Raw genomic sequence first — 23,023 nt, forward strand, 5'->3', positions numbered from 1 at the left:
TCTTTTTTGACAAATAACTCATTGTATGGGGAGGCAGCTCTTTCTATTTCGGGATGTACTTAGCAAATTACTCCTGGGACTATAATCTATCAACTGCAATAATAAAAGCTAACATTTGTTGAGCACCTGTAGGCAAGGATCCAGGCTAAGCTTTAATATGTATGGTTCATTTAACCCTAACAAGATCCTTTAAGGCTGTTACTACTCTCTCGACTTCATAGATGCGGCAATGGCAGTACAGAGATTTAACCTCCTGAAGGTCAAAAGTTAGCTAATAGCAGAGCTGGAATTCAAACCTGAACAGTATGCTTTCAGACTAGACGCTCTAACCACTGTTCATCCTTCCCCTTGTTGTTGTTCAGTCACTAAGTCACGTCCGACTCTTTTCAACCCCGTGGATTGCGGCACACGAGGCTTCCCTGTCCATCATCATCTCCTGAGGCTTGTTCAAACTCATGTCCGTTGAGTTGATGATGCCATCCAACCGTCTCATCCTCTGTCATCCCCTTCTCCTCCAGCCTTCAATCTTTCCCAGCATCAGGGTCTTTTCCAATGAGTCACTTCTTCGAATCAGGTAGCCAAAGTATTGGAGCTTCAGCTTCAGCATCAGTCCTTCCAATGAGTATTCAGGATTGATTTCCTTTAGGATTGACTGGTTTGATCTCCTTGTTGTTCAAGGGACTCTCAAGAGTCTTCTCCAGCCCCACAGTTTGAAAGCATAAATTCTTCAGTGCTCAGCCTTCTTTATTGTCCACCTCTCACATATGTACATGACTACTAGAAAAACCATAGCTTTGATAAAAAGTGATGTCTCTGCTTTTTAATACGCTGTCTAGCTTTGTCATAGCTTTTCTTAAGGAGTAAGTGTCCTGCCTCTTAGTCTCTGCCTAATGTCAAAAAATGGAAAATTCTCAACAGGGCAAGTTTAGGACTGATAGCTTGTTGGGCGCCTCTGTATACCTTCCCACAGAGTCTAGGCTCTCAAATGGCTCCCTAGAGCCACATCTCTGAAGAGCTCACAGATGTGGACTGACGCCCAAGCATAAGCATCTGGAAAAGCCCTGCAAAGACTCAGATGGAGAGCTGCCATCACGGACAGGTGGTCGGAGTCAGCTCTGCTCTGCCTGATATCGCGATAGCCCAGCCCACAGCCCATCAAACACCTGGCAGCGACCCAGGCATGCTACGGCCACAGCAATCCGTGAACTGGTCACTGTATTAAAAAGCAGAGCAGAAGAGAGGCTGTGCTGACTTCTTTCTCAGGGACCTCACACTTCTCATGGTCAACCCTGCTTTCTTCTCCAGGTGTTTCCAAACCACTGGATCAATACTCCATTCCAGAATTTGTCCAGGAGTGGATAGCATGCTTATTTATACACAGCTTCAGAATTTTCTTTTGTGATCATCAATAAAAATTGAGCCATGTGACACCTTCTTGGTATCTAATTTTTCTGTGACTCTGTCGGCCATGCACGTGGTATTCTTTGAAACATCTTGTACACGTGTGTCTTTAAACACTGTTTTATATGCTCTCTGTTGGTTCTTTCCAACTCCCGGAACTGAAATTGTCTGAGTCACAAACCAGGACCTTGTTGATCTGGAGTAGACTGAACCCTCTAACTTCCTGTGAGCCTCTTCGCCACACTGGTCCATCACGCTGCAGGGAAGATGTGAAAACCAAACAGAAATCGGTGTCACTTGCCCCTCCATCAGACCATGTGCCCCAAGCGGACTCAGTTATTTTTGCTCTCTCTTTCAGGACATGTTTTAAAGGCTTTTTCTTATTCTTAAATTTTGGGGGAGGTAAGTTTCAGCTTAGTGTAACCTCATTCTTCTGGTTCTAAACTATGTGTTTTATTTATTTTTGGAGAGGCGGCTTTCAGGGAGGAATGCTCAGAAAGGTGAGAGCTCGAATCTAGATTGTCTATGAATCTAGGCAGTTGAGACTCCATTTCCTCAACTGGAAAATGAGGGACTTCCCTGGTGGTCCAATGGTGGAATCTGCCTTCTTATGCATGGGGCATGAGTTCAGTTCCTAGTTGGGGAACTAAGGGCCTACATGCTGCTGGGTGCGGCCCCCCAAAAAGGAAAATGAGCATAGAATCCTTTGTCTTCTAGGGTGCCTGTGATAATTCAGTGCAATGCTAAATGTGAAGTGCTCAGCACAGCCCTTGATATACAAAAGATGCTCAGCAAATAGTCACTGTCCATTTGAGCAAAGGTACCTCCTTCCTCTGATGATATAGATTCTTTGAGCTTGGAGAACTTCCCACTGTCTTCTTTTTCTCATGAGCAACTTCCCACTTTTTTCTTGTGAGCATCATTGAGGACCATCTTGCCTCTCCCTTTCACTCTGCTAACTGTGCTCTGTCCTAAATATTTCTGCCATGGATAGTCTGTTTTGCACTTTCTTGAATCTACTTGTATAAATTCAGTTCCAGGGGAAAAGCAGTACCTGGTTGAACCATCCAAGGGCCAAAGGACCAGTTTTCATGACAGTCTACTTCATGGCAGAACCACCAACATTGACAATAGATCTGGCTGGAATAATCCTCCCAGTGTGAGGCAGGCAAATCCCTCGGCCCAGAAATCAGGCTTAATTGGAAATTAAATTGCATCTCCATGCCAACTGCAGGAAGCTTATGTCCACAGCTAATTTATCAAGGTGATGCCTTCTCTCTGAGAAGCATGTGGGAATAGAGTGGCTACATCATCAAGGTTACGAGCTTGTATCTGATGAGATGAGCTTTCTTTAAAGTGCAGCTTGAACCCTTCAAGTTCTTCATTTTGGGATTCCTGCCCTCACTGGCAGAGAAGGCAATGGCACCCCACTCCAGTACGCTTGCCTGGGAAGTCTATGGGGTCGCACAGAGTCGGACACAACTAAAGTGACTTAGCAGCAGCAGCAGCAGCCCTCACTGGCCGGAGAAGGTGATGGCACCCCATTCTAGTCCTCTTGCCTGGAAACTCCCATGGACGGAGGAGCCTGGTAGGCTGCAGTCCACAGGGTCTCGAAGAGTCAGACGTGACTGAGCAACTTCACTTGCACTTTTCACTCTCATGCATTGGAGGAGGAAATGGCAACCCACTCCAGTGTTCTTGCCTGGAGAATCCCAGGGATGGCGGAGCCTGGTGGGCTGCCATCTATGGGGTCACACAGAGTCGGACACGACTGAAGCAACTTAGCAGCAGCAGCAGCCCTCACTGGCTGCCTCCTCTGTATCAGGCACCATGGCAGGACTTAGAGATGTTGATGCTAGCGGGAACCAGCACTGAACTCACACTGCTCTGAGCCAGGGGCAGAAAGGATCCCATGAGCAAAAGATTCCCAAGCCACAGTGCTTCACTTAGTTACCAGGGTTGAGTGTTAAGGAAGGTAGAGAGCGTTACAGATAACTTCATGGTTAAGAGTCTGATTTCTATGTTTAACATTGATACTAGTAGTCCACAATGATCAGGGTGACCAGACTCTTCACTAACACCTTTACACTCATTTATTCCATTTATACTCTATACAATTCGCCAGGCAGTGGTAGTAAATAAATACATGATTTCATTATCCCCACTTTACTGATGAAGAAATTGAGACTGAGGAAGTACATAACTTGCCTGAGGTCATTGTCACCCAGTTAATAGGTGGCAGAGCTGGGATTTATTTATTTAGGCTGCACCACACAGCACATGGGATCTTAGTTCCTTGACCAGGGATCAAACCTGCGCCCCCTCCATTGGAAGCATGGACTCTTCACCACTGGACCACCAGGGAAGTCCCTAGAGCTAGGATTTAAACTAAGGTCAGTTCTTAGTAGAGCCAATGCCTTTAAGCGCTATATGATACTGCCCCTTTATTTCCCCCAGCTACTAGTTTTGTAAAGTGTCCAAATATAGAAGGGCTTCCTCGGTGGCTCAGAAGGTAAAGAAACTTCCTGCAATGCAGGAGACCTGGGTTTGATTCCTGGGTTGGGAAGATCCCCTGGAGAAGGGAATGGCAACCCACTCTAGTAGTCTTGCCTGGAGAAACCATGGGCAGAGGAACCTGACAAGCTATAGCCCATAGGGCACAACTGAGCTGCTAACATTGTAGAAGAGTTGCAAAGTTAGTATCCAGGAGATGCATACCCTTCATCTTGGTTCACAAATTATTATCAATATTTTTCCATATTTGCACTCCTTCTCTGTGTGTTTTTCTTTTTCTTTTTCTGGACTCATTTGAGGGTAGTTTCAGGGATATAAAACACAAGTCTGGTTTGGAAACCAGGTGGGGACGAGTTTGGCTGGAGGAGAAGGTGTTTGTGGTGGAGGAGATATGAGCAGGAAGTGGGCTGAGACCACAGGGTGTGGGCTTTGAGCTCTAGGCCTAGAAGTTTGAGTATGCTCTAATATGAAGAGGACAGGCAATGATATAATGCAGTGAAGGGGTAACTTTTATTGAAGTTATTGGGAAGAATTAAAAAATTAAAGATGTGTATCCAGTGAGTGATATTTTATGGTCTGATTAAATATATATGCTTATTGAAGACAAAGCAGACAATATAGCTCTTCTATGAAGAAGAACTTTAAAAAATAACCATGTATATCAGCTAAAACCCAGGATTTCTGTTTTACTTTTTCTGTCCATGTATCTATTCACAGATTGGAGTCTCATTGTACTTATAGTTTTGTAATCTGATTTTTCACCTGCTATTATGTCAATATCATTTCTGCTTGTTATTAAGCAGTCCTTAAAATAATTTTTCAAAGGTTTAATATTATTGCACCAGATGGATGAACCAAAATTTATTTAATCCACTATTTTTTGACAAGTTGAGATCATCTCCAATTTTTCACTATTGTAATGTAGTACCCTGATGCACACCCCTGAATAAAAGTCTTTGTGTACATCTCTGATGATCTGCTTAGAGTCAATTTCTAGAAGTAAGGCTCTGAGGTTAAATGAACCATCTCTTTGTCAGCCCTGGTGTGGAGGAGATAGGAGGGGAGAATTGGGAAAAAGGGCAGCCTGCCGGCTGCATCAAAGCAGTGAGACATGATGAGAGCTTGGACTTTGGGGACAGTGCTGAGAATGGACAGAGTGACAGACAGGAGAACCACGGGGGAAAATAATCAATGGGACTCAGGGAGCAAGATAACTGAAGGTGCAAACTGGAGATGTGAGAGTTGGATAGAAAGGAAGGCTGAGCACAGAAGAATTGATGCTTTTGAACTGTGTTGTTGGAGAAGACTCTTGAGAGTCCCTTGGACTGCAAGGAGATCAAACCAGTCAATCCTAAAGGAAATCAGTCCTGAATATTCATTGGAAGGACTGATGCCAATACTTTGGCCACCTGATGCAAAGAACTGACTCATTTAAAAGACCCTGATGCTGGGGAACATTGAAGGCAGGAGGAGAAGGGGACGACAGAGGATGAGATGGTTGGATGGCATGACTGACTCAATGGACATGAGTTTGAGCAAACTTGGGGAGATGCTGAAGGACAGGGAAGCCTGGTGTCCTGCTGTCCATGGGGTCACAGAGAGTCGGACACAAATGGGTTACTGAACATCAACAAACTGAGGACATGGATGGAGAAAGAGTGGAGTCAGGAGAGAGACGTTTGCTTGGCTTTCACGAGTGTTGGCTAGAGGCCACAGGAAGGCGTGCAAATAGAAAGACTTGTGATCTATTCTCCCTTCCTTTCTTCCTTTCTCCATTCCATTGAATTAGGATTACTGGCACCTTGTTAAGGAGCAAATGTAGATAGAAAGATGGACTTGAGAAGACAGAATCCAGAAGCACAGGCTTTAATGGGCATGCAGGGCAGAGACTACCAGGAAAGGAAAGACGATTCAGAGGCCTAGGTTCCAGGGCCAGCCTTGCTTCCTGCTGCGTTGTCCCCTCCTGAGCATCTCACCTGCCTGGTGGCCTGCTCAGCTTCTCTGGTCCAGGTGCTGGGAAAGCAGCTACAGGCAGGACAGTCGCTGCCCTTGTGGAGCTGGACTCTCAGTGGGCAAACTCAGCCAGAAACAAAGGAATAAATGTGTGATGAAACTGCGGGAGTGCTGTTCTGGAAAATGAGACAGCCTCAGAGTGTAGAATGTGCCATTGTGTGTAGAGGGAGATGAGGATCTTAGACGGGAGGGGATTTGAATGAAGTGTGGGAGAGAGGCAGAGGAGGGCTGGTGGAGAGTCTCCAGATAGAGGGAACAGTGAGTGTCAGGCCCCGGGGGCTGGAGGACCTGGGGTTCCGACAAGAGCAGCACAGCCTGCTGGTGGGAGGAGAATGTCACCAGAGTAGGAGGCCAGAAATGCAGGGGCAGATCATGCAAAGGCCGTAGGGACTTCCCTGGTGGCCCAGTGGTTAAGAATCTGTCTCGCGATGCAGGGGACGAGGGCTCGATCTCTGGTCAGGCGCATGCTGCTGGGCAACTGGGTCTGCATCCCGCAACTATGGAGCCTGTGAGCCACAACGCAGACCCTGTCTGCCGCAACTAAGGTCTGACGCAGTCATATAAATAAATATAAATAAAGTCAGGCCTTTACTAAAAAAAACAAAAAGAAGGCTATAGACCACAGAGGAAAGTGTGCATTTGACTCTGAACCTGGCAAGAAATCACTGGAGGCAGAGTTGTGAGGAAGGGGATTATGTATTCTAAAAATATGGGAATGGATGAAGAGCAATGGTTGAATGGATCAAAAAAAACCATGGTTAATCCCTACTCTGCTGCTGCTGCTGCTAAGTCGCTTCAGTCGTGTCTGACTCTGTGTGACCCCATAGACGGCAGCCCACCAGGCTCCCCCGTCCCTGGGATTCTCCAGGCAAGAACACTGGAGTGGGTTGACATTTCCTTCTCCAATGCATGAAAGTGAAAAGTGAAAGTGAAGTCACTCAGTCGTGTCTGACTCTTAGTGAATCCATGGACCGCAGCCTGCCAGGCTCCTCCGTCCATGGGAGTTTCCAGGCAAGAGTACTGGAGTGGGGTGCCATTGCCTTCTCCAAATCCCTACTCTGGAGTATTATTATTCAGCCTTAAAAAGGAATGGAATTCTGACACATTCTACATGGATAAACCTTGAAAACATTATGCTAAGTGAAATAAGCCAAGTGCAAAAGGGCAAATACTGTATGACCCCACTTACATGAGGGACCGACAGTAACCACATTCATAGAGAAAGTAAAACGGTGGACAGGAGCTGGTGGTGGAGGGAATGGGGAGTCATTGTTGAATGGAGACAGAGCTTCAGTTTGGGAAGATGAAAAGTTCTGTAATTACATGGTGATGACGGTTGTACAGCAATGTGAAATGTAATTAATGCCACTGAATTGTACACCTCAAAATGGTAAATTTTATGCTACATATATCTATGACAATAAAAAATGTGGGAAAGAATGCTATGTAAAGAATTGTCTGTGGGGCATATTAATTTCCTAGGGCTGCCTTAACAAAATGCCACAGACTAGGCAACTTAAACAACAGGAATACTTTTCTCCATGGCTCTGGATGCTGGAAGTCGAAGCTCAAGGTGCTGGCAGAGTTGGTTTCTGGTGAGGCTCTCCCCTCTGCTTGCAGATGGCCGCCGTGTTCTGCTCGCCATGTCTCCACGTGGCCTTTGCTCTGTGCCTGTCTCTTCTTCTGGTAAGGACACTGGTCTTATCAGATCAGGGCCCCACCTCATTTAACCTGAGATACTTTTTTAAAGTCTTATCTCAAAATACAGTAAGTCCCCTGGATACGAAGGAGTTCCATTCCGAAAGTGTGTCTGTAAGTCCAATTTGTTTGTAAGTTCAACAAAGTTACCCTAGGTATCCAACTAACACAATTGATTATATACTACTTTTCTGTAATAGGTTTATAATGCTTTTCACACAAATAATATTTAAAAAATGAACACAAAAAATAAAGAAAGCATTTTAAATCTTGGTGGTGGTGGTTTAGTTGCTAAGTTGTGTCTAGTTTTGGGGATACCATGGACTGTAGCCTGCCAGACTCCTCTGTCCATGGGGTTTTCCAGGCAAGAATACTGGAGTGGGTAGCCATTTCCTTCTCCAATTTCAAGCCTTATAGCACGGTCTCTTGAAAAGCACAGTAGTACAGTACAACAGCTGGTGCTTCTTAGCAGTGGCAGCTCCATCACTGCTGCTTTTACACTTGCTTCTGAACATCCTGGGCTTGAAACAAAGATACCATATTACTGTACTCTGTACTATACTGGACAGTAAAGGACACAAAAGCACTGCCACTTGTATAGGATGCACACACGTGGCAATGGTGACACATGAACTTAACTTACGTGATTGAACATGCGAACGTAAGTTCACATCTTTGGAAGTCGGCAACCTGAAGGTTCCTATGCAGGGGACTTACTGTACAGCCTGGATGCAGTTAGGGCCTCAGCATTTGCACTGGGGCGGGGAGCACAACAAAGTCCATAATGGAGGATGTCAGTGCTGAGGGATTTGATGCAGAGAGGGCTTCTTTAGGACTGTATGGGAGCTTCAGAGTCATAGCTCTGGCTTTGTGATCTTGGGCAAAGTAGTCAACCTCTCCCAGCCCCAGGGGGGGAATAATAAAAGTAGGTAACTCCCAGCGCCAGGGCTGGATTGACTGCAGGGATCCTTGTAAAACCTTAGCAAACAAATAGCACACAATGAATGGCCAGTGGCCATTATTATTCCTCATATGGGGCCTGTGGGGTTTGGCAGGACAGGCTGCTGCTTTTAGACTGGTGAGGCCAGGACAGGGTTAATCAGCACAAGGGCGGCAGGAGGGTGCTGCAGTCCAATATGCCTCGTGGCTGTGGTTTAGGAGTATCCTGGCTCCAAGGCACAGCTGGCTGCCAGCTGATGTTTTCAGATAGCGAGCTGCAAGCCTGGGCTTGGCTTTGCCTGACAAGCACAGATGGTTTGAAAAATGCCACCCCAACTGGCCCAGGGTTAATCAAAAGATTACAGAAAGAAAATTGGGTAGGCTAACACCAGCCTCTCAGACACAAGCCTCGGAATCACAACTCCCTTTCTGACTCCTGCTCCATTATCTGCCTCTGCTTCTAAACCACCTCATTCCAGCAAGAAATGAAAATTGGCTGGGCTGGAATTACAACAGGCATGCTTGCTGGGTGGCATTTCTTTTCTTCCCTCTCTGTGCAATCTCAGCTACTGGGCTAGTTCTCCCATATTTTTTGTGGTTGGGCTGGGGAAGGGGGATCTGTGCATGAGGATTTGGGGTGGGTCACAGATCTCAGGGGAAATCTGCAGAGTTGTGCTGCTTCTGTCAGAATGGAGGCTTTGAAACCTTGTGTCACCTCTTTGTTAAGCTGGGAAGAACCAGTTTTGTCTTAATTACTTTCCTGCACCAGATCTGAGCTTCAGAAATGAAGGGAGTGTCATGTAGGGAGTAAAACCGGAACTTGGAGGCAGACAGCCTGATTTCCAATTCTGGCTGTGTTCCAAGCTGGCTGTGGCACCTGGAGCCAGGCCCTTCCCCTCCTGAAGCCCAGAACTTCTCAGCCATACAGAGGGTGACTGCGAGCTCTCCACCTCCTAGGGTTCTCGTGTGTATAAAATAAAACTGTGTGCAGTGCTCACAGCAATGTCAGGCATAGAGCAGATGCCATGCATAGTGTTACAAGGATTGCTATGAAATCTTAAAATTCTAAAACTGGAAGGGACCTTTGAAACCAGCCACTCCCTCATTTTAGTGATGAGACACTGAGGCCCAAAGAAGGGAAGGATCTGGAATCAAACCCAGGCCCAGCTCCCAATCAGCTGCTCTTTGTAGCTCTAAGATCTCAAGATGGAACTCGATGGCTTTAGGAAGAGAGGACCATGGATGGTTTTGCATTCATGGCCCTCCTGCCATCATCCCAACAGGAAGAAGGCTTTCTTGTGGAGAGTACAGGGAGGGGGTTGATGGCGGTGATAAACATCTTCACTGATGTCTTTTCCTGGAGTCCTGGCTTCCACTGCATCCAGCTGGCCTGGGGAGCCTGTGTGACCTCCCCTCTGTGCATCTGGCCAGGCTCAGTGGACGGGCAGCAAGGGCAATCCCACAGAGCATGCAAGAACCTGGGTGGAGGAGTGGCCAGGCCCTTGGTCTTGCTTGCACTGACCCTTCATCTCATCAGGGTCACTGTGGCTGGTGACTTCTATCAGCTTCCTGCACAGAGATTCAGAACAGGAAGATGGGGCATGGGAGGCTTCCAAACTAGCCTAACAAAGCCCAGGCCTCAGAAAAGGACTCCAATCACAATTTTCTGCGGTTGCTGGGCAGGGAAAGCGGTCGGTCATCATTTATTCAACATCCATCCACAGCTCGAGGCATCACCAATAAGCCCCATGCAGCGACTGTGCCTGTTCTCACAGGGGCAAGGGAACGGTTAATACAAACATAAAACCCCTGAATAAAAAGGATAATTTCAGCTGTGGACAAATTCTTGTTTACAAAGATGTAACTGAAAGTGGCTGAGGGTGGAGGTGGCAACTTTGGAGGAGCGGTGCATCTAGACACAAGCCAGAAGAAGCCTTGACTCATAGCTTGTTTCTTTGGCCTCTGCCTCCTTGCTTCCAGCTACAAGTCCAAGGTCCAATCCCATGAAAAGGAGAGAAGGGTGAGAATGCGACTTTTCCTGGGCAGCTGTTATTTGCTTGGTACTGCGTGTGTCACAGGCTCAAGGTAGGACGTGGCTCACCCTGGGCTACCCCGCCAGGAAGTGGCAGGGTCTGCAGCCGGGGCTGCCTGGCTCCACAGCTGTGCTCTTGCTCCCCCTGCGTCTTCCTGCCCTCTGTGGCTGCTTCACCAGACCACGTCTGTTCTCACGAACCATCAGTTCTCTGGGACGTGGGACTTGCAGTCTGGTGAGAGAGGTAATCCAGGGAAGATTCTGCAGCCTAAGAAGCAAGGGGAAAGTGAGGGTCACACTGGCGTGGCCAGGGACCTCCGGAGCTCCCAACACTGAGTAAGACCTGATTCGAGCTGCTGTGTCTTTGTGTTGCAGGCCTCACACCTGCCAGAGGGGCCCATTTCCAGCTACTTTTAATTTGGAACAAACTAGGTGCTCCCCCGTGGTCTTAAAGTTAATAGGATGTCTGTGCAGCAGGGCTGAGATAAGAAGCCTTGAACAAATTCTTCCTGCATGATATCAGTGTCATCTGGAATGGAGGCCTGGGGGCCCAGAGAGGGACAGCCTTGGCAGGGGGAGGAGGTCCCACCTTCCTGTCTGCTCTGCTCTGGGACTAAGGTGACCCCAGAGTCCCAACCCCTGTGGAGAGCACCTGGCCAGCAAAATGAGTCAGGGAGCGATGGGTCCGCCACAGAGGGACAAGGATAAGAGACCCGTAGGCTGGGATGAGGGCTACTGCACACGGGAGGGCCACAGCAAGCCCTGGCAGGCTCTGGCTTGGGACTGAGGAGGCAGGAATGGACCAGAATGATGGAGCTTTCTGCTGCTGACAAGGTACGAATGCTCAGAGGTTGCCAGTTGCAAGCAGGGAAGAGGTTGTGCTCACATGGACTCAGTGCTTACCTGCATGGCTGGGACAGCAAGCTAGCTAGGACCAGGGGTGGTGGGCACCTTAATTTCCCCAGCAAAGATGGGTGCACACAAGTTGAGCTTCTCAGGAGGCAGGTGTATCCCCCTTTTGACAGAGGGCACTGTCACATCTCACAGGCTCCAGGATCCCCAGAGTCAAGGCCATTGCTTTCCTAGATAATTCTAGTAAAGAGTCGATGTCTCTATTCTAGTCTGTCTGATGACCTAAAACTTGTGTGTTTCTCCACTGGCATGACCACATCTCACACTTGCCTTCTAAGTATGGAGAACGGTGAAGGAGTGCCCCTCGTGGGTGCAGAGTTGGCTCACCATCCAGTAGGTGCCCAGACCCCAGAGATGATAGCAAGGCCAGGTGAGCACACAAGCATCTATCTTGCTGACCTTGGCCAAGGCCAGGTGAGCACACAAGCATCTGTCTTGCTGACCTTGGCCTATGGGGGTGTTCCCTTTACCCATCAGTGTTCCTTAATCCAGGCCATGCTACATTATGGAATTTGTCCCAACTCCTTGCAAGACAGGTGGCTGCCCTGAATTGATCCAGCAGGTACAATCATTGCTGACAAACACACCTACAAAATTAATGAGAAGCTGGGGGAACTCTCCTGGTCACAAGGTGGGCAGCAATGCCTGCAGAGGCATCTTCCTCAGCCCCGGGGACAGGGAAGCACCTGGTCTTGACTCCACTAGAACCCGGCTTCTAATTCCAGCCCTGCTACTCATTGCCAGCTAGGCCACTTGGCTCAGCTAAAGGTCAGTTTCCCTAAAATTGTGAAAATGGTTTGAAATGATCGCAATGACTACTTCCAGCGTCAGGAGGGACTTGCTCTCAACTCCCTACAAGTGCAGGGTCACCCCTTCCCTGCAAGCTGCCAGCCTGTGACTTGTATTATCCTTGTTAAATGAGAAAACAGCCTTTCATGGTTGATATCACTATCATCTCCAGTGAAGCAGGAGGAACTTTGGTTTGGAGAGGTTTTGCAACTCACCCAAACTCACACAGCTGGTGGACCGCAGGATTGGGACTCCAGCCCAGCCTGCCCGAGGGCAGAGTCCTCCCCAAGTTCAAGGTTGGTTTCTTGAGGCTCCTGAACAGCAGCGAAGAGGCGGCAAGAGGCACAGCTTGTCTCCAGTGGGTCTGAAGCTGAGCTCCTGCAGTGCACACAGAAGTGACCCGGGCCGGGGCAGGAGGGGGAGTTGGGGCTCCAGGTCAAAGTCCTTGAGATAAATCTTACAAGATCAGCACCGCCCCGCTTTTGACCCCACAGCCACGCGGGTGGTCAGGACAACTGAAGCTCTCCTGGATTGGATTCCTGCCTCCTGCTTTGCTTTGCCTTTGCCATCTGCCTCTGGGGTGACAAATGGGTTCCCAAAATGCAGAAGGAAATGGGCTTAAACCTCCCCAGCCAGAGGGGAGCCTGCACGACCTCCAGCTTCTGCCTCCGAGTCCTGGAGTCTCTGAGCGGGACCTGAGGGCCGGCTGCACAGGAAGAGGAGGACGCAGGTTCCCCCGGGAACCTCCCAGCCAGGAGCTGGGCTTCTGCTAGGTTCTTCCTTAGAGCAGGGGAGGGCCTGGCTCTGGGAGGCACACTCCTGGCTCCTGATCAGAGAGTCAGGTGTAAGAAATGTCAGTCTCAGCACTGGGTGGGGCCGCAGGAGAGAAAGCTCAGGAGAAGGGAAGTAGCAAAGATTCGAGAGACTAGAGAAGTTGCTCTCAGAGACTGTGTCAGGGCCTCAAGAAAGAAGCAGGAAGTGAGACGTCCCTGCCCTCAGATGCTCACAGCCCTGAGAGTACCGGTTAACCACTGCGGCAGCACACGGAACATTTCCAGGAAATCTGTTGTGCAGGAAGCTTTAGGCATACAATCTTGTGTAATCTCATAAGGAGGACACTTATGATTCCACTTCACAGAGTAGGTAACTGAGGCCAGAGAGAGGTACGAGGCTCCCCAGCAGAAAGCCCAAGATGTACTAGTCTGGCATCAAATTGCCTTTTCCACTGCATAACTGGCTTTCAAACTTTTTTTTTTTTTTTAAGTAAGAAGATGTCTGTTAAATTTCAATAAAATGCAGTATGTAAAGCAAGTCAAAGTGGAGCCGGAAGGACAGAAGTGAGGGTGCCAGAACACTTTCCCACAACTCACACACAACTGCCCTTCTTTTGACAATTGAAATGCCCTTCCCAAGACACAGAGAAGCTCAGGTGAGGTTCTGAATGATTTGTCTGGCTGGAGGCTTACCCTCTGGCCGTAGACTGAGCACCTCTGGGACAGATGGGTGCACAGTGCTTCCTAGAAACCCAGGCTACCCCAAGCATCATCTCAGGGTGCCGTGTAGCGCGGCTTCACTCATTTAGTCCTACTGGTGGTGTACTCACTCTGGGCTGGGCCCTGGATGCCTAACTGGCCACAGTGGTGGGTAAAAATGCACCTGGCCCCTGCCCTCATAGAGCTTAAGTGAGTGAGGAGACAGCCTTCAGCTAATGTGTTCCTAAAAGAAAAGACAGATCACATACTGTGATCAAAGCTATGAAGGAAAAGATCGAAGTCAAGGAGGAGGACCTGATCTGTTCACACCTGGAAAGGGCACCCATGAGAAATCTAGGCCCCTGGCCACTGAGATCAATGGGACAGGGGAGGGATGGCATCGGAGGGAGGTGACCAGGACACAGGCAGTCGTGGGCTCTCCCTGCTCTCCAGTTATTCCCAAGGCAGGCCAAAACAGTAAGCTGCCCCCGGGGACCAGCTGGAGGTACCTGGGAGTCTTGACATTCCTCAGTTGCCACAAGAGCAAAAAGAAATTCTTCTAAAGGTTGGATTATTGCAAATCTAGGGCTCAGTGCAACGAATAACGAATAAGTGAAATCACAATGAAAATCAGAAATCATTATGCAAAATCAAGTGTCCACATAGGAGCTAATCTAAATTCACATAGGGCTGGTCTATACATTAAAAAGATCTTTCTCCACTCCCCTGCTCTAGGCTTGGCCCTGCTGTCTTGGTCATTTATTTTTAAAATATTTACCGAACACCTGGGTTTGGCAGAACGCTGGTTTCCCAGCATGTGCCTGGCGCAGAGCCAGGGCTGTGCAAACACTCAGAACTCTCTGCAGAGCCAGGAGCAGCGTCCTGCCCTGGTGCCCGCCGTGTCACCTCGCACGTGGGTCTGCAGAAACTTGGCACCAAAGTGGGTCTGGTGAAGTCCAGGGGGCCACTTGGCCCCAGCACCGGTCCCCGAGGAGCCCTTTCTGTGTCACACAGACCTGAGTCTCTGGGATTCTGAGTGGAGAGAGGGGGCCATCCTGACCCACCGGCTGGATGCTCTGCAGAGGCTGAGGCTTCAATGAGCTCCCTCTGCAAATGCTAACCTCATTCTGTTGCCCAGCCCCGATGCACCTTCTGGACTTAGTTGAGATGCCGCCTTTGGAGGAGCCTCTTCATCTGCCCGGCGTCTCTTCTCTGATGCCTCCCTCCGTCTCAGCAGCAGCGTGATGTCCCCGTGGTGTCTGTGTCTTTGGTCTGTGTCCCCACCGGAGTGCACGTTTCTTGACAAAGGGCCTGAGTCTTATTCATCCATGTCTAATGCGTGTGGCGCAGAGTAGGTGCTCAATAAATGTTAAATGAATGATTATAGGTAAATATGCAGATGAAAATATCTTTACTCTCATGTATTCAAATAGCCATCCACCCTCTCTCTTACACACATACCATTTTGCACACCCTCTCTCTCCCCGACTGGCCTCACCTGCTCACACTCGCCCCCACTTGCCGCGTTAAGTCCTTCTGAGATCTCTCCCTGCTCTGATGCTGCCTAGAGTGTACAGACCCGCCTGAAGTCAGATACATGGGAGAATGTGGCCCTGGACAGGCAGAGGGGATATCTGGGTCCCTCCTCCAGGCCCACGTCCATCTCAGTCCTTGGCCGCTCCTTCACGTGGGGTCACTGCAACATACCCCGTAAAGCGAGCCCATGTCTCAGCTTCCCTGGATCCTTGCAACAAGGCTGGGAGGTAGATGGGTTAGGTTCGTTTTACAGATGAGGAAACTGAGGCTCAAAGAGGCTGGGACTTGTATAAGGAACAAAGCTGGAGTTGAGACCTAGGCTTCCTAAGTCCAGGCCAAAGCTCTTTGCATTGCGTTCTGGAAAGTAGGGACTGGGATAGGATGCTGCACACCACGCATTACCCCCAAGACCCAGAATTGCTGATGTGAGAAGAAAACACTCCATTTGTGTCAGAGGGTTGAGTGGGGAGTCGCACTGCGTAATCCTCTAAGCCCTCTGCTCTCTCCCCTCACCTCAGTCCACCCTACTGGGAGCCCCTAGTAATCCTGCTTGGCAGCTGACTCTCAGTTTTGAGTTTTCATTCCACCTGGGGTTCCAGGAGGGGCAGCAACCTGTTTCACAAGTGCAGTGGGGGACAGAACAGGAGCGATGAAAGGAACAGAGAAAAGAAATAAGCAGAATCTCACCATCCCCCCTTCTATACCCACCTTACCATGTCACCAGGCTGGACCTGCCCGGCAGCCTTGACCCAGGTCATTAGAGAGGCTCACACAGAGCCTTACCTTCTCTCACTGTCGTTTTCAAAAATCCCCAGCAAGGGCTTGTGGGCCTCACTCCTTCTCCAAATACCCTGTCTGCTGCTTCCCCAAAGACTCTTTCCTCCTGAACAAAGGGCATGAATATTTAAAGACATTTTTTCAGCCAGTGCAATCCCATCACGCTGCTGCTCTCTCTTCAAATTTTATCTCCAGAAAGTTTGCCAGTGTGTCTCTGAGTGCCTCACACTCCCTGGTACAGAGTGCCACAAGGGGCCCAGACACAGGGATGCCCCAGAGAAGTTAGCCACCCCTCTGTGTCCTGAGGCTGAATAGCACACACAGAGCCCTAATTCTGGTCCACAAGCACCCTTCGTGGGCTACCTGGGCAGTCAGACCTGAAAGCTCCCTGCCACCCCGGTTCTTAGGGCATGGGCTTAGGTAGGAGACGCAGAAGGACAAGGGATCCCAAACTGCAAAGAAATGATGAACGAAGCCCCAGAAACGCAAGACCCTGGAACCCAAGAGGAGAAAGCTCTGGGCACATCAGACCCAGAGCTAATATAGATCCTCTATTCACCAGTGCACCATGGATTCCAGCCTCGTAGCCACTCCTGCTGGCTCCCTCCAGCGTCCCTGATCTGCAGAATTACTCACAGCCCACCACATCAAATCTCTCTTTTATCAACAAGACACAACACTTCTCTGTGGATAACTTCTTGAAACTCTAGTCATTCTAAGCCGTTTCCAGTGCTCTGGGAAGGGTTCTGTCCCTCTGCCTGCCTGTAACCAATCAGCCACACACCACCAAATCCATTTCCAAAGTTCCGGGCAATTACAGCCGCTGAGCTCCCTGGCCTGGTGCCCGCCTGCTCAGAGCCAGGACCCAGGTTGTCAGCAACCCCGAAACCCAGCCACCAGTTTCTCCTCCAGCTTGCTCGGAGACCCAGGTGCACCGAAATGCCACGCTTACTGCTCCAAGGCACTCAAACCGGCCAGACCACACCAAGATAGAAAACGCGGGTCAAGGCCAGACTCCCTACCTTTGCTGAGGGTCCCCGTGATGAGCTTAAAGATGGTCTGGGCAAATTTCACGAACCCAAGCTTGCATCTTTTGGAGCAGCCGCTCATGGTGGCAGAGGAAAGGCAGGTTGTGTTGTCAGCGCCCAGAAGGGAGGCACCCACCTTGCGTGCCCTGGAACTTGGAGCCTGCCTGGTTGAATCCTGAGAGATGGATGCACCCCCGAGGCTCCAGGAACAGCACAGCTGCCTCTGCAGTGAGTCCGGCTTCTGCATCCAGATAGCCCACAGGGCACAGTATCTGTTCCTTCCTTCCTCCCCCCAAGCCCCTCCCGCTGTCCCCCCAAGTCCTCGACACGGGAGGACCTCCAGATGCCAGGCTGGGCCAGCACCGCCAGGGCACCGGGCGCTGCCAGGGGATGGAGGAGGAGAGGGAAGCTGAACAGAGCAGGGAGGGAGGAGCTGGAGCTCTCTCAGGCTTTGCTGACTGTCTTTCTTACATGGCAGTGGTAATGTAGCAATTAATACCCAAGTCAGAAGGGAGGGGACTGCTACGCAAAAACGCTCCGCTCCACAGCCTCCCGGCTCGCTCTACCGCTCTTTCCTTCCTGGTTAATCTAATAGATCAATTCTCTGAGCTGTGCCTGATTGGGACCTGGGAAGACTCCCCCCAGAGCGGGAGATCGCTGCTTTGCGCTCAGTGGAAAGTTTGCAGGCAGCCTCTGAGTGGCCTGGTTTGCATCTCGGAGAAGTCAGGCCAAGTGGGGAGCCCCGAGGGAGCTGGACTGTGTAGTTCCCTGGCAGCAGCAGCAGGGGCTGTCAGCCTCTGTGACTTGGAAAGTCAGTGCCTTTGCTGCCTCCTAGCTCCAGCTGCCTCTTCACCGACACCCCAACACACACCCACTCAAAGTCTGCTGTCCAGCTCCAGCTCCCACCCCTGCAGGGCAGGTAAGAGGCTGTCCTCTCTCATCAGGATAGCAGAGGAGTGCAAATAGGGCTTTTCTGGATGAAGAAATTATTCCTCAGAGATGCATAGAAGAATGACTGAAATTCAAACAATTCGACTATAGTACAATACTCTTAGAAGTAAAACTGCAAGGTAGTTGGCAAATGTGAACTCCAACTATGGTTTAACAAGAAGTCTGGTTGTTCAGTACCATAGACTGTGTGGATTGAACAGACCATAAGGGGACATCTCATCCTACCCTCTAGACATGGCATAAACCTTCCCCATGACACCCCCACTTTAATTTCCTTGGTTATTTAAAGGGTTCCCAGGGGCCACCACCATGGGTACCACCCACCAATGCACTGTGGTTTCATTTGAATAGCAGATATGAAATCTACCTAGAGTTGAACTATGGCACCCCACTCCAGTACTCTTGCCTGGAAAATCCCATGGACGGAGGAGCCTGGTAGGCTGCAGTCCATGGGGTCGCTAAGAGTCAGACACGACTGAGCAACTTCACTTTCACTTTTCCCTTTCATGCACTGGAGAAGGAAATGGCAACCCACTCCAGTGTTCTTGCCTGGAGAATCCCAGGGACGGCGGAGCCTGGTGGGCTGCCGTCTATGGGGTCGCACAGAGTCGGACACGACTGAAGCGACTTAGCAGCAGCAGCAGCAGCAAAGTTGAACTAAGCCACGCCTTGAGAATGTCTTTCTCTTCCTCGCCATAGCTTGACTCTTATCTGCTTCTCTGGGATGTTTGAGAGGACTAGATTACTTAAGAGCCAGAGAAGGGAGAACACCCACTGATAAAATGCCATATACGCCAGAACTCAAGCTCCATGTCTAGTTTCTTCCCCATCTCCTGCAAGTCATGGGAAAGTGAATCTTGAAATGAACCTCAGCCCTCAGGGAAGTCACCAACAAATTTCAGAGACAGCCCAGTAGCACAGAACCTTTCTCCAAACCCAAGTGCTCTGACTTGCTGGCACAGTATGCATCATACACATTACAGAAAAGAGCCTTGGTGGAAAATACCCCACTGCATTTGATGTCATGGAGCAGGGGTTCCCAACCCCCAGGCTTAGACAGGAACCAGTTTGCACAGCAGGAGGTGAACGGTAGGCAAGCAAGCAAAGTTTCATATGTATTTACAGCCTCTCCCCATTGCTGGCATTACTGCCTAAGCTCCACCTCCTGTCACATCAGCCGTAGCATTAGATTCTCATGGAAACATGAACTCTACTATGAACTGTGTGCATGAGGGATCTAGGTTGCACGGTCCTTAGGAGAATGTGATGCCTGGTGATCTGGGGTGGAGCTGAGGCGGTGATGCTAGTGCTGGGGAGTGGCTGCCACTGTGTCCCATCACCCCCAGGAAAACAAGTTGCAGGAAAACAAGCTCAGGGCTCCCACTGATTATGCATTATGGTGAGTTGCATAATTATTTCATCATATATCACAATATGAGAGTAATTGAAATGAAGTTCACAATAAATATAATGCACTTGAATCATCTGGAAACCATTCTCCCTGACCCTCAGTCTATGGAAAAATTGCCTTCCATGAAACTGGTCCCTGGTGCCAAAAAAGTTGGGGACCACTTGTCATAGAACTTGAAATTGCCTTGTTATTCACTCTGTGTCTTAAAGTGAGGAAGGTCCCAACTAAAATGCATATGGTATCTGGAGATATTAATGGCACTTAGTCTTCTGTACACTTGCTCACATATCCAGTACTTACTGATCTCACAGCCTGCAGTGCAGGTCTGAGCAGCCAGGATGCAGGAAGCACTGAGGGCCTAGGATGCAGAAAACACCAAGCCAGGAGCGCTAAACACACACAGTCGGTGCCCTTCTAGAGCTACTGGTGGAGCAGATTCACCATGAGATGTGAAGCCCTTTTCGAGAACCATTCATCCAAAGAATCTGGCTCATTTTGCAGAGCCTTAGATCAGATGGAGATGCAGGGCAGGTTTGTGTGGAAAAGCAGGGGGAAAGAACTAAGGGGTGGAGCAGCATCTAGTAGGCAAGGAGCTGGCTGAGGGCAGCACCCCCTGGGCACTGAAGAGAAGAGAGGTTAGAGAGAGATTAATGGGGCATGTGGCACCCATCTGATTGCTTTGCCAAGGAGAGTACTGGCCTCGGGATGGAGAATTCACTTCAGAGGACATGGAACTCTCAGCTACGCCCAGGTGCTTCTCTCTTCCATCCCACAGAAGGGAAGGACATTGAAAACTGAGAAGACAAAAAAAAAAAAATCAACCAACCAACCATTAAAAAATAAAGCCTGTGACTTTACTGATGGCAGCTGACCCTGAACTTGATCTTTCAGCTGGAAAGCTGACCAGGAATCCTGCTGGAGCAGGGACTCCTGGATGGGTGTCAGCAGCATCTAATTGGGAAGGACATGAGACGTCCGGGGAGTCACATCGGGGCTCCAGCTTCAGCTCAGGAATCTGGAACCCCAACCACTGAACACACAGGAGGAAAGAAGCAACCATACCTCTTGTTTGAAGATCAGGACAATCTTATAAACAAGTACCTCATATGTCCTCCAAGAAAGGTAATGGTTAAGTCGGTGGATATTTGCACCAAGTATTTAATCATTCACCTGTTCATTCCACACCTATATATACTGAAAACATACTGTTACCATGCCCTCGATCCGGGCACTGAGCATACAGCGATGGGCAAAACACACCAAGTCCTGGGCTTACCAAGTTCCCATTTACGTGGTAGAAGGATGAACATGGTCAACCCTCATGGGTATATACAAGACAGTGCTTCGAAGAAAAAGAAAGCTGAGCAAGTGGATGCTCCTATTTTACAGTGTCATCAAGGAAGCTTTCTCTGTATTAAAATGACATTTAAAAAGAGATTCCAAACCAGATGTAAAGCTCCCTGGGGTAATAACCAACCATTAGGCCTGAGGAACAGCAAGTGCAAAGGAGAAAGACAGACATGAGATCCTAAGGTCGGCAATTCAGCAATTATCAAGTGAGTCAACGAGCCTCAGTTTTTCCTTCTGTAAAATGGGAAGAATAAGTCTTACCTCTGAAGGTTGCAGGGAGATTCACATGAAATCAATGTGGCTAATTTAGCTTCTGGCATAATAAACCACTTTGTTAGGGGCAAAGTTCGCTCCTGAGGCTCCGACTGCGGCCACTCGTGCTGGTGGTGGCATCACTCCTGCCCTGCTTCCTGAAACAGCCCCTCACTCTGCAGGTGAAGCTTCATGGCCACTGGGAGTCATGGAGCCAGGCTCCGATTTTAATTTCCCCTAGCAGTAGCTCAAACACTAAGCATTTCAGATCCTTCTCTGAACACAGCAAGGCATCAAGTATCTGAATCCTCAGTCTTAGATAGATGACTCAGGCCCAGAGAAGGTCAGCAGCATCTAAAACACCACACAGCAAAATCCCCAGGAATATGGGGAAGGGGTTTGGTGTGCAAAGCACATCCCCAGCCAAGGAAGGCAGGTTGTGCCCACATTGAATTCATGATGGGAGAGTGTAGAGAGGATCCTTCTCTGCTCAAGAAAAACACACCATTCTGCAAACAAGGAGCAGAAGAGGCCACATGGAAATCAGATGGCATCAGGGAAATTAAACCATCAGCAGGTTTATAATTAGGCAGCCTCCCCCTACAGATGTGCCTTAGCCAAAGGAACTCAGGAAGATAGTTATCTCTCTACCTGAAATTGTTTATGGGATCTTCACAGGCTAGTTCCAAGGGGAAGGGGAGGCAGACGGTGGCTCCAGATGGCGTCTGGGCCGCGGAACGTGCACTGACTTCTCTGAGTGCAAGGCTGAGACACGACAAACATGCTGCTCTTTAAAGGGTGGGAAGGCTGTCCTCAAATTATAATGATGACAGCAGGGTTCATTGAGTGCCTTCTACATGTGGGGCGACTACTCTAAACACTCACTTTCCTCATAGCTGATCCTTAGAATTCTGTTACTTTTCCTATTCTACAGGTGAGGAAATGGGCCCAGAGAGGGAAAGTAACTTGTGGATGGTCACACAGACATCCTGAGTCAAGACCAGTTGACTTTAACATTCATAGAAAGTTACTTAGTATCTCATCAGGGTTCAAAATTAAAGCAACTGGCAGTGTGAAGGAGACATGGTTTGCCTCATTATTAAAAGAAAAAAGCAGCTCTCCATTAAAATCATAAAGTCCCCATCCCTGGAGGCATCATAGAGACAGAATGGAGACATTCACCCTGGAGGGAATTCCCTCCACCAGGGTTTTGGGGGTGGGAGGCAGGCAGAGAGTAGGCACAGATTCAGTCACAGAGCATCCAGGAGACATAAGCCACGCCAGCTATTTAAACAGAAAGCATTTCCTGTAAAGACGTGTTCAGCAGGTGTCAGAGGACAGGAAGGGCTAAGGGAGCCAGCGAGGAACCCCAGAGGTGGTGACTGCAGGAAGCAACTTTTGCTCTAGTGCTGGGTGGGGTAGAGGGGACCAGAGAAAGCACGGGGGTCCTCAGGACCTGGAAGCCTGGAGGAGGTACTCTGTGACGGTGAGACTCAGACCTTTGAGGAAGGGGTGCCAGCTGACTGGTGCTGGCATCTCTGAGGGCAGCTATGAGGTTGATTCTGGGAGAGTTTGGAAAAAGTGTACTGGATGCTGGAAGCTGCTGCCACTGCTAGTGGGCAGTACTGTTGCCTGGGGACATGGACAGGAGCAGGAGCAGACTAGAAGGAATAAACATCCCCTGCCGCTTGCAGAGCACAGCCCAGCATTGTGCAGCAGGGCAGGGAAGGGAGCCTGGAAGCTGGGGGTCAGTAGCCAGTTGACACAGTCTAGGTACCTTCCCTTCTAAAATTCTAGAACCCCACTAAGTGCCAGGCATTGAGGATGCACCAGCAAATAAGACAAAAGCCCTTCCCTTGTGGAAATCGCACTTTTGAGGTAGAGTGGGGGAGGGGTGCTTAGACCATAAACAAACAAATTTATAAGGTAGAGCATTTCAGAGCATGAA

The 23,023-nt window shown here is 49.3% G+C and overlaps 1 protein-coding gene and 1 long non-coding RNA gene across 4 annotated transcripts in view; both read right to left on the reverse strand.

Annotated features, from left to right (window-relative positions):
• The window catches only part of KCNIP1 (potassium voltage-gated channel interacting protein 1), a 406,169-nt gene extending 388,589 nt beyond the window's left edge, over positions 1 to 17,580 (reverse strand). For 2 of the 3 annotated variants that reach the window (XM_081520779.1, XM_081520778.1), the window contains exon 1: positions 17,106 to 17,580. In XM_081520779.1, coding sequence (XP_081376905.1) covers positions 17,106 to 17,358 — 253 coding nt within the window. In that variant the 5' untranslated portion in view covers positions 17,359 to 17,580. The remainder of the gene's footprint in view (positions 1 to 17,105) is intronic. The other variant, XM_081520785.1, reaches the window with a different exon arrangement.
• On the reverse strand, positions 10,228 to 14,975 carry LOC145517695 (uncharacterized). The gene is made up of 3 exons (XR_014062269.1): positions 14,892 to 14,975; positions 12,514 to 12,612; positions 10,228 to 10,865 (listed from the first exon to the last, which is right to left on the reverse strand). It is a non-coding gene; the product is annotated as an uncharacterized LOC145517695 (long non-coding RNA).
• Positions 17,581 to 23,023: the final 5,443 nt, after the last annotated feature.

This window comes from Giraffa tippelskirchi, chromosome 8, assembly GCF_054371585.1.
Source record: "Giraffa tippelskirchi isolate mGirTip1 chromosome 8, T2T-mGirTip1v1.2.pri, whole genome shotgun sequence".
Taxonomy (NCBI): Eukaryota; Metazoa; Chordata; class Mammalia; order Artiodactyla; family Giraffidae; genus Giraffa; species Giraffa tippelskirchi.